The 15,832-nt window shown below is 41.2% G+C and overlaps 1 protein-coding gene across 3 annotated transcripts in view; it reads left to right on the top strand.

Moving 5' to 3' along the window:
- Nucleotides 1-15,464, top strand: part of plcb3 (phospholipase C, beta 3 (phosphatidylinositol-specific)) — a 59,637-nt gene extending 44,173 nt beyond the window's left edge. For 2 of the 3 annotated variants that reach the window (XM_082526009.1, XM_082526011.1), the window contains 19 exons: nucleotides 21-94; nucleotides 180-276; nucleotides 473-557; nucleotides 1,115-1,239; nucleotides 3,539-3,693; nucleotides 3,779-3,940; nucleotides 4,030-4,129; nucleotides 4,271-4,375; nucleotides 5,238-5,341; nucleotides 5,439-5,574; nucleotides 6,013-6,054; nucleotides 6,202-6,311; nucleotides 6,417-6,517; nucleotides 6,685-6,841; nucleotides 7,564-7,640; nucleotides 8,227-8,316; nucleotides 8,416-8,473; nucleotides 8,631-8,717; nucleotides 9,092-15,464. In XM_082526009.1, coding sequence (XP_082382135.1) covers nucleotides 21-94; nucleotides 180-276; nucleotides 473-557; nucleotides 1,115-1,239; nucleotides 3,539-3,693; nucleotides 3,779-3,940; nucleotides 4,030-4,129; nucleotides 4,271-4,375; nucleotides 5,238-5,341; nucleotides 5,439-5,574; nucleotides 6,013-6,054; nucleotides 6,202-6,311; nucleotides 6,417-6,517; nucleotides 6,685-6,841; nucleotides 7,564-7,640; nucleotides 8,227-8,316; nucleotides 8,416-8,473; nucleotides 8,631-8,717; nucleotides 9,092-9,403 — 2,177 coding nt within the window. In that variant the 3' untranslated portion in view covers nucleotides 9,404-15,464. The remainder of the gene's footprint in view (nucleotides 1-20; nucleotides 95-179; nucleotides 277-472; nucleotides 558-1,114; nucleotides 1,240-3,538; nucleotides 3,694-3,778; nucleotides 3,941-4,029; nucleotides 4,130-4,270; nucleotides 4,376-5,237; nucleotides 5,342-5,438; nucleotides 5,575-6,012; nucleotides 6,055-6,201; nucleotides 6,312-6,416; nucleotides 6,518-6,684; nucleotides 6,842-7,563; nucleotides 7,641-8,226; nucleotides 8,317-8,415; nucleotides 8,474-8,630; nucleotides 8,718-9,091) is intronic. The other variant, XM_082526010.1, reaches the window with a different exon arrangement.
- Nucleotides 15,465-15,832: the final 368 nt, after the last annotated feature.

Genomic DNA, 15,832 nt, shown 5'->3' with positions numbered 1-15,832 from the left:
TTCTAATCACACCCTACCAGGAGGTGAAGGAGAGAGCGAGGAGGAGGAGGAGGACGAGTCGGTGGCAGAGCTGAAAAAGCCAAACTCCGACGAGGTAGGTGCCAGCAAGAGGACTGATGGATTGTTTGACTGGCTGGTATTAGGCTGCTTTATGGATTAGTGGTATCTGCCTCCCGCAGGGTACCGCCAGCAGCGAGGCGAACGCCACGGAGGAGATGTCAAATCTCGTCAACTACATTGAACCCGTCAAATTTAAGACCTTTGAATGGGCAGCTAGTAAGTGTGTGTGTGAGTGCTTAACGGAAAAGGAAGGATGCATTCACTTTATCAGGCAAAAACTGCGAGTGAGAGGAGCAGCCGTGTTTATGGTGTAGCTCATTAGCCAAACAGACTCACTCGCAGGTAGCATCATCTTGTCACAGGTTATTCTGACTTGTTTTTTTCCCCCTTTGCTTCTCATTTCTTTCAACAGAGAGGAAGAGGTTCTTTGAGATGTCATCGTTTGTTGAAACCAAAGGCATGGATGCCCTGAAGAGCTTCCCTATAGAGTTTGTTGAGTATCCTTGCAAGCTTAAGTTTAAAAGTGGTAAAAAGAAGTATTTGGGCAAGGTTTAAAAAGTACAATTTATGGTTTCATGAGAATTTACTTGCTGAATTATTATTTACTGGGTGTACTGACTTTCTCAAATCTTAGGAATAAAGATTAAACGCACAAAAACTGCTGGTAGGCATACTTTCCTGTCTGTGTAGTTAGGCGGGCTAGCTTTTCTCCCTCATTTCTAATGTTCGTGCTTCAAGTTAACCGCCCATCAGACTGTAGCCTCAGTTTTAGCGGACATTGAAAGTAGTATCAGTTTTCTCATCTGACTGTAGAAAATCAACCAAACAACTGTGTTTCTCTAAATATCAGCTGCGCTGTCAGTCCTTCTCAACAGTTTTTGACATTATTGATGGAGGAAAATGTCTCATCTGGTTTTGATCTCGACCTTAGACCAAACACCAGTGACTCTTTTTTTCTGGTGCAGTTTACAGTGTGTAATAAATAAATAGTTTCTGCACATGTGCAACACTCTACCTCTGTATACAGTGTTAATCCTTAGCAGGACTCCTCCAGGTACAATAAGAACCAGCTGAGCCGAATCTATCCTAAAGGAACAAGAGTAGACAGCTCCAACTACATGCCTCAGCTTTTCTGGAACGTCGGATGCCAGATGGTGGCGCTAAACTTCCAGACACTTGGTAAGTTGTGCTACTTTTAGTCTTGGACATAAAGAAACTGGATGTGTTTAAAAGTTAAGCCTAAACTGTAAGACAGCAAACCCTTTGCATTCACATCATGGAACAAATTGGGACTAACTTGGAACACCAAAAAGACTCAAGTATTCAAACCCTAACCCAAAAAATAGTGATGATGTCCTATAACTTCAAACTACCCTCATTCTACATGGAGCTACTTTTATACAGGGTGGGCCATTTATATGGATACACCGTAATAAAATGGGAATGGTTGGTGATATTAAAGTCCTGTTTGTGGCACATTAGTATATGTGAGGGGGCAAACTCCTCAAGATGGTTGATGACCATGGTGGCCATTTAGAAGTCGGCCATCTTGGATACAACTTTTGTTTTTTTTTCAATAGGAAGAGGGCCATGTGACACATCAAACTTATTGGTAATGTCACAAGAAAAACAATGGTGTGCTTGGTTTCAACGTAACTTTATTCTTTCATGAGTTATTTACAAGTTTCTGACCACTTATAAAATGTGTTCAATGTGCTGCCCATTGTGTTGGATTGTCAATGCAACCCTCTTCTCCCACTCTTCACACACTGATAGCAACACTGCAGGAGAAATGCCAGCACAGGCATCCAGTATCCGTAGTTTCAGGTGCTGCACATCTCGTATCTTCACACCATAGACAATTGCCTTCAGATGACCCCAAAGATAAAAGTCTAAGGGGGTCAGATCAGGAGACCTTGGGGGCCATTCAACTGGCCCACAATGATCAATCCACTTTCAAGGAAACTGTTCATCTAGGAATGCTCGGACCTGGCACCCATAATGTGGTGGTGCACCATCATTGTGGAAAACTCGGGGAACGTGCCAGCTTCAGTGCATGAAGAGGGAAACGCATCATCATGTAGCAATTTCAAATATCCAGTGGCCTTGAGGTTTCCATTGATGAAGAATGGACCCACTATCGTTGTACCCAATATACCACACCAAACCATCACTTTTGTTGGTCCAACAGTCTTGGAGGGATCCATCCAATGTGGGTTAGTGTCAGACCAATAGCGGTGGTTTTGTTTGTTAACTTCACCATTCACATAAAAGTTTGCCTCATCACTGAAAAAAATCTTCTGCGTGAACTGAGGGTCCTGTTTCAATTTTTGTTTTGCCCATTCTGCAAATTCTGTGCACCGATCTGGGTCATCCTCGTTGAGATGCTGCAGTAGCTGGAGTTTGTAAGGGTGCCATTTGTGAGTAGCTAATATCTGCCGAAGGGATGTTCGACTAATGCCACTCTCCAGTGACATGCGGCGAGTGCTACGCTGTGGGCTCTTGCTGAATGAAGCTAGGACAGCCACTGATGTTTCTTCATTAGTGACAGTTTTCTTGCGTCCACATTTTGGCAAATCCAACACTGAACCAGTTTCACGAAACTTGGCAAGCAGTTTGCTGACTGTAGCATGGGAGATGGGTGGTCTCGTAGGGTGTCTTGCATTGAAATCTGCTGCAATGACCCGGTTACTGCGTTCACCAGATATCGACACAATTTCGATCCGCTCCTCACGTGTTAACCTCTTCGACATGTCAATGGCTGTGAACAAAGAGAAACTTGTAAATAACTCATGAAAGAATAAAGTTACATTGAAACCAAGCACACCATTGTTTTTCTTGTGACATTACCAATAAGTTTGATGTGTCACATGGTCCTCTTCCTATTGAAAAAACAAAAGTTGTATCCAAGATGGCCGACTTCTAAATGGCCACCATGGTCACCACCCATCTTGAGGAGTTTGCCCCCTCACATATACTAATGTGCCACAAACAGGACTTTAATATCACCAACCATTCCCATTTTATTACGGTGTATCCATGTAAATGGTCCACCCTTTTACATGCTTTACATGCAATGGGACTCAGAGTGGACAACAAATCTTCATGCCACACAAACATTGTCCCCCAGCACAGGCTGAAGCCACTCCATCGTAGTGTTTGCTTGGATTGAACTGGCACCTGAGTATGGGCAACCCATTTTTTACTGGCCTTAATGGTGACAAATTCAACCGGCCTAAAATTAAGCTTTGAGTGAAAAGATGCTAAATAAACCCTGCAAACACCTGGTGGCACCATCTAAACGCTCTAACAATTATTAATAGCTATGAATAATATGCATTTATCATTACTGTGGTTTATGTATTTGTAAAGTTGTTTTAATTTGGTTGTCTTTCAAAGTCTTTAGTCAATTAAAGGTTGGAATTCTGATGCTGGTTGATACCAATATCTGCTCTGTTTTGTTCTTCCTTACTCTTAGACCTTCCTATGCAGCTGAACATGGGTGTGTTTGAGTATAATGGCCTGAGCGGTTACCTGTTGAAGCCAGAGTTCATGAGAAGGACAGACAAACACTTTGACCCTTTCACAGAAAACATAGTAGACGGCATAGTCGCTAACACGGTCAAAATTAAAGTAAGACATATCTGAGTTCAGTATTTGCAATTTCGTTGCTCCCGTGAGTGAAAAAATGACAAATTTGTAACCCAACATCTACCAGGTGATCTCAGGCCAGTTCCTGACAGATAAGAAGGTTGGTGTGTATGTGGAAGTGGACATTTTTGGACTTCCAGCTGACACAAAAAGGAAGTACAGAACCAAAACATCTAATGGGAACTCGCTGGACCCTGTGTGGGATGATGAAATGTTTGTCTTTAACAAGGTAACAGACGAACAGAGCAGGGTTCGCATATCTTTTAAACCTTTATCTCTTGCTCTCTAAACTTCTCTCGTGGTGTCAACACTCTCCAGGTGGTCCTCCCTACACTGGCCTCTCTGAGAATAGCTGTGTTTGAGGAAAACGGCAAGTTCATTGGACACCGGATTCTCCCTGTTTCGGCTATTAGGCCGGGTAAGGAAATAAACACTCTTGGCATCAAACAGTCACTATCAGAGGCCATCACTGATACTTTATTTGCACTCAGTGGGAACATCGTACATGGTCTTTTACCATCTGTACTAACGTCAGTTATTTATTTCTTCCTCCTTCTAGGCTACCATTACATCAACCTGAAGAATGAGCTAAACCAGCCGCTTATGCTGCCGTCACTTCTGGTTTATACTGAAGCTCAGGACTACATCCCTAATGAACACCAGGGTAATGACACCATGCAAGCATCACTCTGGATTAATATGTCACACAAACAGGCTAAAAATAAACTACATCCACAAACCTTTGAGGCATTTCTCTTTTCTTCTTGCATTCAGCAACGTTTGCCAAATATATCCTCGACCTAGCTTATAGATAACACTTTTAAAGAAGCAACTTTTAAACAATAATTAGTAGCAGATTTAGCTGTGTGGTCACCTGACCACCCTGAAGATGACACTAGCCAGCACATGTTTGTGTATAGTTTTGTCTCTAGCCCACTTGCATATGAAGGTGTTTTATTATTTGGTCAAGCCATGCTTCAGTGTTTGGATCTAGATTTTTTAATAATTATTTTTAATTACTTTCATTTTCTTTATATGTATTGTATCTGTTGAGCAATAACTTTTTGTGGAAATACTTACTTATCTAAGTCTCATACCGTTTTAGCTAAAAAAACAGAAGTAGAAATTGAAATTGTTACCTTTAGCTAACTTTTAGCTAACATGTTTGTCTTCTCTGTTTGTTGGCTAGTTGTTATGATATGATATACATGGCAACATGTGGCTTTAAAGGAACAATTTTAATAGTTTAAGGTTAGTTTTGAAATTCACTTATTTACTGTTTTCCTGAAATTAAACTGTTTACTCTATAGACATGAGCGGTATCAAAGTTAGCAACCAGCTAGCCTAGCTTAGCATGGCAAAATGGAGGGCAAAGGGTAGCATGACTCCCACAAACAGATTTAAAAAATGAATCTACCCTGAAAATGAAAACTATTCTCATATTATTATTTTGTCAGCCATGTTTACAGCTCTATAAGTTACACTAACCTGTATATTGTTTCATGGATATCTGTGTGTGTCTTCAGAGTATGCAGAAGCTCTCACCAACCCTATTAAGCATATCAGTGAGAAGCACAAGAGAGAGACACAGCTAGCTAGTCTCTTAGAAGACAACAGTGAGGTGAGACAGGTATGTTGATCACATTAGTTCCCCCACACTCTACTTTTGCTTTCGCCTGTACACTTTTATTGTAGGTTTTAATTCATTACATGCCATTTTCACCCAGCCTCTCACCAACCAGCCCAAAGAAGGAGAGAACAAGAGAGAACTCAGTCCAGGATTTGGAATCCCCTCCCCTTCCCCAACACCCCACCTCCCCCCAAAGGAAGATCCCCCTGATGTCATCAAGTTACCTGCACCAGGTAGTCACAAACCTTGTCTAAATGATTAAGTATATAGATTCTACAGGCCTGCACATGTGTTTGCTTGTTATAGTTGCATCTATAGCGTAATAGAAATTGTGATATCTTGAAACTGTATTGCTGTGTATTAGCACTGTGCAGTCTTGGTCCAAGACTCTATTATATGTTGAAATTACCTAACGAAATATATTCACATATGCGTCTTTGATAAAGCTGTGAAATGACCTACTTTCACTGTGTGTGTAATTCATCCATGTCCGCTATGTCAGTTTTTCACAAGTTAAAGCGTCAGGCTTTTCAAAATAAGACTTTTACGGTCCTTTTTTTCTAGCAGTGGCATCAAGTTCTGTTTATTTGCATCTGAGTCATTTGTCCATCATCCATTTCATGCGCCCTGTGTGTGTGTCTCCTCTTGTGTTTATTTCTCTTTGTGCGTAGTACAATCTCAGAAGGAGGACCTCATAGGTACTGTCCTAACAGGTAAGGTCATCCCAGCTTATTCATTTCACTCATTTCACAGAAATCTCACACACAGCTAAGTGTGCAAAAATTATTTTGTGGTCAGGCTGGCCAAGATGGAAATGACAAGTTTACAGCAATATTTACGCTGGTTTGTGTGTTTGTCAGATGTCAAGGTTCAGTCTGTAGAGGAGCTGCAGCAGAATAAACATTATGAAAAGCTCCTTAAAAAACAAAGAAAAGAACTCAAAGAGCTGCGCAAGAAACATCTGAAGAAGGTACGCACAGACGGATTTAATTATCGAAACTAGTAATTGAAGTATCAGTTTGTTGCTTGTTGCCTTTGTGCTGCAAAAATAAATTGGTTTTTGTGGTTTGTGTAGGTGTCTAATCTAAGTAAGGACCAGAAAACCCAGCTTCAGTCTGACACCCAAAGGAAACGCAGCCAGATTGAGAAACAACTTAAACGCAGTTTCAAGAAAAGGTAAGGATGGACATGGGGGGTAACTGGGCAATTTTTCCCCTGATGTTGGGGGCAAAAATCCTAAAATATGAAAAAAGGAACCAGTGATGGAAAATAGTTTTTCAAAAGAATGCTAATGAAATGTGTTAAGGAGATACTGAAATTGCTTACCTGAAATTGTACCTCAGTGAGTCCCAGGAACTGGTGCAGAGCGAGTTGGCTGCCTTGGATGATCTGGAGAAGCAGAAGAATCAGCTGAAAGAGATTCACATGCAGCAACTCCTAAAACTACGTGAAGAGCTTTTTGCAATCGAAAGAGAGAAGCAAAAAACACACCTGCAAGAGGTAATCTCTCTCTCATAAACGCACACGCACAGCTCTTGCATGTACAGTGCTGTGAACTACTAGTACTTCCATAAGATTTAAAAGGGTAATTGTAATTGGTAAGCACATGCCAGGCTGCTAATCAAGCGCACTTGATTATTTATCATCAGGTACTGTGAAAACCTCCAGAAAAGCGAATGTTTTGTCAGTTTTCTGTGCTGGAGCATTCTCGTGTGTGTTAACACAATGCCACGATCTTCAAACCGTGGAATGCTCAGAGAAACTGCCAAAACTTCATCTCAGGCTCTGCAGACCTCAGTTAGCGTGTTAAATGTTAAAGTTTATGACTCACACCCAGCATGGTGGTGGAGGTGGGATGATTTGGGTTTGCTTTGCAGCAATAGGACCTGGGTACCTTGCAGTCACTGAGCTAACCATGAACTCCTTTGTACACCAAAGTATTCTAGAGACAAAAGTGAGGACATCTGTCCAAAAGCTAAAGCTTGGCTGAAACTGGGTCACGAAACAGGTCATTGAGCTCAAGCACAGCAGACAACCTACAACAGAGTGCCTGAGTAGTTGTGTCACAATGCTCCAATCAAAGTCCAGACCTCAACCTGGTTGAAATGCTGTGGTGTTACCTTAATAGAGCTGTGCATAAACAAATGTCAGTGATTTGAAGCAATGTTGTAAAAAGTGCAGTGATTTGCTAACAGGTCGTCTTTTCTGGGCTGTGTTTCTAGGCCCACCAGAAGTTGAAGGAGATTGCCAGTGAATGCCAAGCAGCTCAGGTGAAAAAGGTCAAGGAACTATGCGAGAAGTAAGTCAGTCCATTTCTACCACTGCGGGGGATGTTGCGTGTGTCAATCATGCAGGCATAGTGTGAATGTTCACTGCTAGACGGACGAAGATGTATGTCTTTTTAAATGTTTTAAAATCCCACCAACGTTCCTGAAATCAGTACATTAAAGGACTATTAAATGGATATTAAATGCTGGATGCCACAGCAGCTAAATGTGACTTATGGGTCATATGTGTCTACCGAACTGAAAACACCACATCTGAGCACCAATATTGTAAAAACCTCTGCACCAATTTTTTATAATACACTTGTTTGAGTCAACAAAGTGTAAAATGCAGCAGCCAGACGTCTTACTGAAACCAAAAAAAGAGAACACTCCTTTTTTAGATTTATTTCTAGTTTTTGTTTTGTTTTTATTATGTTATTATAATTTAACATGAATGATCAAATGGAAAAAGCTGAGTCAGAAGGAATTTGTATCAGATGTTTGGGGGATGACAATCTCCTTTTAGCTACTATGGTATATTTCATTTTTGCTTTATCTGCAAGATTGATTTGATAGTCCTTGTTTGGACCTACTATCTGTGTGTCACTGTGTCTGCAGGGAGAAGAAAGAACTCCAGAAGATCCTGGACAGGAAACGACTAAACAGCATCAGTGAAGCCAAGAACCGTGAAAAAGACAAAGCTGAATCGTAATAATTTTTTTTAAGCATTAGTAAAGAAAAAGTCAGCCTTATCTTAAAGAATTGAATTCCTCACTCTTCTTTTCATCCTTATATTTTTCTCTTTAGGGAACTGAATGAGATCAACAGGAAACACATTCAAGATTCTGTCTCTCTAATCCGTGGGGTAAGTACTCCCCCTAGCGCACACACACTTCATCTTTTATCACCAGCAGTCCATTTTTCTTGTTTATAGCTCATATTTCTATTATTGATATCAACTTCAAAGCACTTCCTCTGTCTTTGTTTTTTTTTTTTTTTTTTTATTCCTTTCTGTATCCCAGCTGGAGGAAGCGCAGACCAGGAGAGACGACAAGCTGCTGCAGAGGCATCGGGACGTCCTACAACACATAGACGAGGAGCTTCCACAGGTGAGCAAAAGAAGCGAGACTAAAAAAGTTGGATCTGCAAAAAATCTCCAACTTGTCCAAAGTTAGAAATACATGTAGCAACAATGCTGGCATCTCTATAAATAGAAATAAAAAAATGACAAAGATAAGCCCAGGGGTTTATTTTTAAACTCTCACTTTAGGATCACAAAAATGAAACCAGTGCGGAAGTTCTTTAAACCTGCATTGTTTCTAGTGACCAGTAGGGGGCGGCACCACTGGTTGCAAATAGGAGATCGGCTGTTTACTGATGGTTACAGCTATCTTTTATATACAGTCAGTTTCTTTATTCCAGTCATTTCCTGTTGTAGCTGAAATGAAAATGTGTTAACATTTTGCCTCCGTGTTGTCTGCAGCTTAAGTCTCAGTTGGATCGGAAACTGGAAGAGGAGTATCACCGCCTTCCCGAGGAGATCTGCCAGCACCTACAGCTCGAGCTGCAAAACAAAAATCTCCAAAAGAACGCGCTGTTCTCCGCCTTGTCCAATCATAGCAGTCCCAGTACAGGCTCGGGCCCGCCCTCCAACTGCTCCACGCCCTCTAACTCGTCAACGCCCAGTCGGAGCACTTTGCACAGGAGCCGGGACAATAGCACCGTCTCTCTGGCCGATTCCACTTCGTCGTCCACCACGCCCGTCTTGTCAGACGCAGAAATGTCGTTCAATTAAAACTTTTACTCGTTCAAAGGAATATACAACAGGGGTCTATAGTGATTGTAATGTGGGATAGTAATGATGTAGAATATTTACTAATTTTATTCTTTCTTTTTAATCCTGACCTTTTTTGGTCTTGTCTACAGAGCTATATTATTTTTTATTTTGGCCGTTTTTGTCAGAAAACTCATTGTGGATTATGTTGGAATAATTCATAAGAATCGTAACCAGAGCTGTTTTGTTTCATTGTTCTTTTCTTGTCTTGCTTTTAATGTCGCCCCCCCGTCATTCCTATTGTTTTGTGTGGTCAGTCATCTTTTTCCCAGGCTTATAATGGCTTTAACCTCTTTTGTGGACGTTTCTGGAAAGCTTTAACCTGTGCAGAGGGGGGAACATAATTATAAACCACATAAGTAGCTCCCAGCTGCTGAGAGTAATGGTAAAGGGGTACTTCTCATTACAAATTTGATCAGCTTTATTTCTTCACAGCTTTATCTCCTTGAGAAAGACGGGGAAAAGGAAACAACCAAAGGAGATTTTTATTTTTCCCAGTTGTTATGAGGTTAGAAAAATGCATCCCAGATGTGAGCATGTGAGTATCAGGACGGATAAAACGGGAAAAGGGTGATTTTAAAATTCCATTACAGCTGAACTTTTAGCTGTAATGACAGTGGCTGACCAGCAGGTGGTGCTACAGCCTTATCCATTTTATTTTTTTTAAATTGGTGATTTGAGCTGTCTGTGCATGCAGCCTGATAATCCTATTAGACTGTACCCCAACACACACGCCTGCACATGCACACCTGGATTTGCCGCGTCATCGGTGGGGATGAAACCTCTGCCCTTTAACCCTCCATGAAATTGCAGCCAATGAGGAAGGAGCAGAGGAGGGAGGGGGCATGAGCGCACATCCATCTGGCTACAAATTATGAGGGGTTTTGGTGACGCAACACTCGCTTTCTAAAACATGTGGGCATCTCTCTCGACACATATACACAGTTTATTGGTTCAGAAACCCAAAGTCTCTAAAATCCTCATCCCATCCAATCTGCTCCACATAGATGCGTATTTAACGCACAATAGGGACAAATCAAAATAATTTTTTCCAAATATCAGAGATTACGACACTCAAGGGAATTCGAGTGTGTATGTGTGTGTGGCCAGAACTTAATCTGTTGATGAGGCATCTGCTTGTGGGGACAGTAATACTTCCTACTAAATGGGGAGAGTTGGTGTGTATGCACTTCTGTTGGTGCAGTTAGTTTGACTGGAGAAAGACATCAAAAGCTCAAGTAGTGTCATTACTGTAGACGACAGTCTGATGATGACACAGAGCGGCACTATGACATCTTAATGTAAAAATGCACTCATTTTTCTTCTTTTTTTTAAATTAAGGCTTTCTATTAGCGTGGTATTAATTATTTAATGCTGCTTGAACTTCACTAAAGCCTCAAAAATACCACTTGCATGTTTCCTTTTTTTTTTTTTTTAAATGGACATAAGGTACATGTACATTTTATGTTAGCTTAAATATGCCCTTCCCACACGGTTCCTTCACTGTACTGGATAGCCAAAAATGGTGTGTGGCATTGTGATGTACAAACTGAATGGTACATTTAAGTTAAATATCAGTTTCTGTCTCTAGCAGAGCTCCCTGTTTGGCTGTATATATTTTGATTTTTGCTTTTGATTTTTTCCTCTTTACTTTTTTGTCAGTTTAACAGCAGCGGTCTTTGTTTTCTTTTCTCGTCCTCATCGAAGGGGGAAACGATGGTACTTTCTTTGGGTACCGTGTAGGTATTTAGCTGTATGTGAATTTTACTACTGACCACAAGTGCTGGTGAAAGATGGAGGTGAGAGAGGTCAAAAACGGCTGAGAAGAGAAACGTGGGTTTCATTTAAATGTTTTCTCAAAGAAAATAACTATTGGATGACGTTTTGGGAGTCCTGTCTTGTCCTCTCCTGCGTCCATCCTTCGATGAGCACTGGCTGCCTGTATTGTCTGTCTGATTGCCCCCTTCACACACATCATGTAAACTGTCATCTTTTGAAACTGAATTTTATACAACCTTTTGTCTTTTATTGTGATTCAAGTCTTTATTGATGAAAGACTGTGTCTATTCAGGCTGCTGAAAAATGAAACCCTTCATATCAAGTCCCCCATCACAGACTCAGTATGTGTGTTATTTTTTTTGGCATTTTAATATATCTGACGATTTAATGGCGCTGTTCTTTGTTCTCAAAAAGGGAATCTCTGAAACTAATAACAGTTTTGCTTTGGTTGGTTTTTCATATAGGTCAACAGTAGGATAGCCGCGACAGGCTCTGATGATTTTCTGTGCCATGCTCCACAGAGTAGACCTACATGTGCATGCTTATTTGTGTAGTGTGTTATAGATTTGAGCCTTTATTTCCAACGTTGGTCTCAGAGGTGAAACTCACCAGTCTCAAATAATTTTACTTGCCAAAAATATCAACATACTCCTCGCAGGTCGTCTGTTTTAAAGGTCAGCTTAGTCCAAGCAATTTAATTCATTACTTTTTATAGTGCCAAATCACAGCACAAGTCATCTCAGGGCACTTTACATAGTAAGATCGAAACTCTATAATATTTTAAAGGGGGAAAAAAAACAAAGAGTTAAGCACTTGGCAACAGTGGCAAGGAAAAAACCCCTTTTAACAGGAAATGACCTCTGGCTTGACTACGCCCACTGAGGCTACCCATCTGCCTCAGCTTATTGGGGCTGAGGGAGGAGCAAAGAGAGGAAAAAAGCACTGAGAAACAAAAGTCAAACACATTCCATATCCAGTTAACACTATCTAATGTCCTTGAACATCATAAAGTCATGACTATTGGGTACTCGAGGTTTTTCCATTCCTGTTTTTGAGGAGAAACGTACATCCCATTTTTCATCTCTTTATGTTTAAATGCACTTTTACTCTATTTTACGTGTATATAAAAACCTTTAGTTCCTGTGACGCCGACATCAATGCAACTACTTTCTAAGGATTTTACTTTTTGTGTAACGTATCAGCCGTTGTTTATTTTGTGTACAAGAAAGGTTTTCCTCTTTGCACTTTGAGCTTGGATTTATTTTGTACTGTTCTTTTGGGTTTTGGATGGAAAATGTCATCGCATCCTAAATGAGTTTTTAGATTTTAAAATTTTAGTGAGAAATCAAACACAAGTCATGCACCGCTTGCCAGAAGTGACATTTCTAAGCAGATCTGAGATTTCCATGTGGAACTCCAATTTAATAATGCAACTCTTTTCTCTGCTGTTTGCAAGAAATGTATCTGTGTATGCAAGTGAATAAGTAGGCTACAGTATTTCAAATTTGTTTTTTCTTTTTGTGCAAAGCTTTTGATATGTGGACTCTTACTCTACTGTAGAAATTCATGTTGTCAATGGCTTTACAGATGATGTACAGTGTCTTTATAGATGAGCTAAGACAAAGATTTTAAAACCGTTTACAGATGTCAGCTTAATATTAATTTATTTTAAGTATATGGGTGGGATCACCTTCTGAGGCTAGGGGGAAAAGAGGAGTCGTCCAGTCTTCTTAATATAACGATTATAGGATGTATGTATCTCCTCCTTCATGAGTGGGCCAGTGTTTGCACGAGCATCGTCACACACTGAGATTATTAACATTTTATTATAAATCCCAATTCTTGTGATTTCCACATTTTTCATCCCCTGCAAGTGCAATGTTAAATTGTCCATGTGTGTTTAGGTGTCAACATATGTCGCCCATATGTAACTTTGAAAAATTTGTATCGTTCGTGAAATTTTATTTGATTCACCCCTAAATATGGAATGAAGAATTTGAAAAAACATCACCGGCCTGGCAACAACCACCAGTAAGGCAGTGAAATAATTATATTTTGATAGTTTGGCATGTAAAGGGTAGCAAGTGAAAAAGAAATGTATTTGCATAGTCTATTTAAAAAAATAAATAAAAAATCAGATCCGTACAATAGTTAATCAAGAAATTATAAAAATCTGTGTTAATTTTATAATTTTCTTAACGGTGTCTAGGTCCAACAGCTAACATTTTTCCAGTTCTTCAAGTTTGAGTAGATGCCTAAATGGGAATATATGACCCAGTATATGGCCCAGTTGAACCTTGTGTTTATAGCAGGTTCACAAATGTTGCTGATCATATAGAATTTCTATGATGAAATCCGCTGTTAGCATGCTAATATTTGCATTTAGCCCAAAGTATTGCTCTGCTGATTAGTCTGACGTCAAGATTTGACATTTTATTTTGATCCGACTTTAAATTATATTGGTTTAATACTAAATTTGAATGCTAAAGAATTAGCATCTTTGCTAGTCCATCCATCCATCTTCATCCGCTTTGTCCGGGGCCGGGTCGCGGGGGCAGCAGCCTAAGCAAAGAGGCCCAGACCTCCCTCTCCCCAGCCACCTCCTCCAGCTTGTCCGGGGGAATACCAAGGCGTTCCCAGGCCAGCCGAGAGATATAATCTCTCCAGCGTGTCCTGGGTCTGCCCCGGGGCCTCCTCCCGGTGGGACATGCCTGGAACACCTCACCCAGGAGGCGCCCGGGGGGCATCCTTGTCAGATGCCCGAACCACCTCAGCTGGCTCCTTTCGATGTGGAGCAGCAGCGGCTCTACTCTGAGCCCCTCCCGGATGGCCGAACTTCTCACCCTGTCTCTAAGGGAGAGGCCAGCCACCCTTCGGAGGAAGCTCATTTCTGCCGCTTGTATCCGCGATGTCGTTCTTTCGGTCACTACCCACAGCTCGTGGCCATAGGTGAGGGTAGGGACGTAGATCGACCGGTAAATTGAGAGCTTCGCTTTTACACTCAGCTCCCTCTTCACCACGACGGACCGGTGCAGCGTCTGCATTACTGCAGCTGCAGCCCCAATCCGTCTGTCGATCTCCGGCTCCCTTCTCCCATCACTCGCGAACAAGACCCCGAGATACTTGAACTCCTCCACTTGTGGCAGGAACTCATCCCCGACCCGGAGTGGGCACTCCACCCTTTTCCGGCTGAGAACCATGGCCTCAGATTTGGAGGTGCTGATCCTCATTCCCGCTGCTTCACACTCGGCTGCGAACCGTTCCAGTGCGAGCTGGAGGCCCTCACCCGATGAAGCCAACAGAACCACATCATCTGCAAAAATCAGAGATGAGATTCTGAGGCCACCAAAGCGAAAGCCCTCCGCCACTTGGCTGCGCCTAGAAATCCTGTCCATAAAAATTATGAACAGAACCGGAGACAAAGGGCAGCCCTGGCGAAGCCCATCTTTGCTAGTCAACGGGCTATTAGAGTTAATACGGTGGTCAGATTTTTTACACAGTTGATAAAACTCTAAAGAAGTCTTTTAAATTATAACTATTTCCTCAATCAGGATCTTTAATTCTTTACCGTGACACTGTTTTAGTCGAGTGCATCATTATGCTGCTTTGGCACACAGTCAGGGAAGAGAAGGCCAGTCTGTGTGCTAATGCCGTTAGCTAGTTTCCTTCCCAAAGGCATAGAGCCCCTGGGTTGTTGTTTTTTTCATGTCAGCTTTGAGCTGTAACCTTTTGTTTTTGTCCCACTTACCTTAAAAAATCCCATTCAAACAGACCTGGACACTACTGTGTTCTGACACAAACACATTAGCATAACGCTGGACACTGTTCACTTTAGCATCATGCACAAACACTGCTCAACTTTGTTCTTCGCAGACATTTGGTGTGACTCTGCTCCCTCAGGCCAGCCCTACAGCTTTTGGCTGTTCTGTCCTCCCTCCCTCTTCAATTCCTTTTGCCTCAGTGCCCCATTTCCTTGCCTCCAGTTTCACCCAGTAATGAGACCATCTTTCACTTTTGAACCAGTTTAATCAAAAACTGCAGCTGTGTTTGTACACATCAGTTAGTGACAGACAGCATGTGATATATTAGACAAGATGTGTAGCCAGTCTTGTTCACACTGTGTATGTAGTGTATGACTGTGAGATATAAAGGGAATACTATACAATGATCTGGATGTAATGCTACATTGTTCGTTCATAACTGATATAAGACTGAGCATTGAATAATAAATGTCTAACCTCCATTGATGGGCTGTAACCTTTCCTGATTCATTTGGTTGGTTTTTGCGATGGATGGTAATTGTTCACCATCACCAACAAGTCTGCAACATCTTCCTTTCTGCTGCTGGTTAATTTGACATTAATGTAGTTTTTTCCCCCAGGATTTTGAGGCACATACAGTGCCTTCCATTCATTTGTAATGAAAAGTGTCTATTATTTAACACCTTTAGTTGTGTAATGGGTTTTGAGTTAATTGAATATGACTGAGGCAGAGCATTGCCTTCACATCCTCTTGAATTCAGACTATTTACAGCAAGTAGAGATACTGAATTGCCAAGAGAAACTTCCTCAAGTGCTGTAGTACTAAACAATAAACTGTTGTGCTTGATTT

The sequence above is a fragment of the Aulonocara stuartgranti genome (genome assembly GCF_965226115.1).
Source record: "Aulonocara stuartgranti genome assembly, chromosome: 3".
In the NCBI taxonomy this organism is placed as follows: Eukaryota; Metazoa; Chordata; class Actinopteri; order Cichliformes; family Cichlidae; genus Aulonocara; species Aulonocara stuartgranti.
This window is presented reverse-complemented; position numbering and strand designations above follow the sequence as displayed.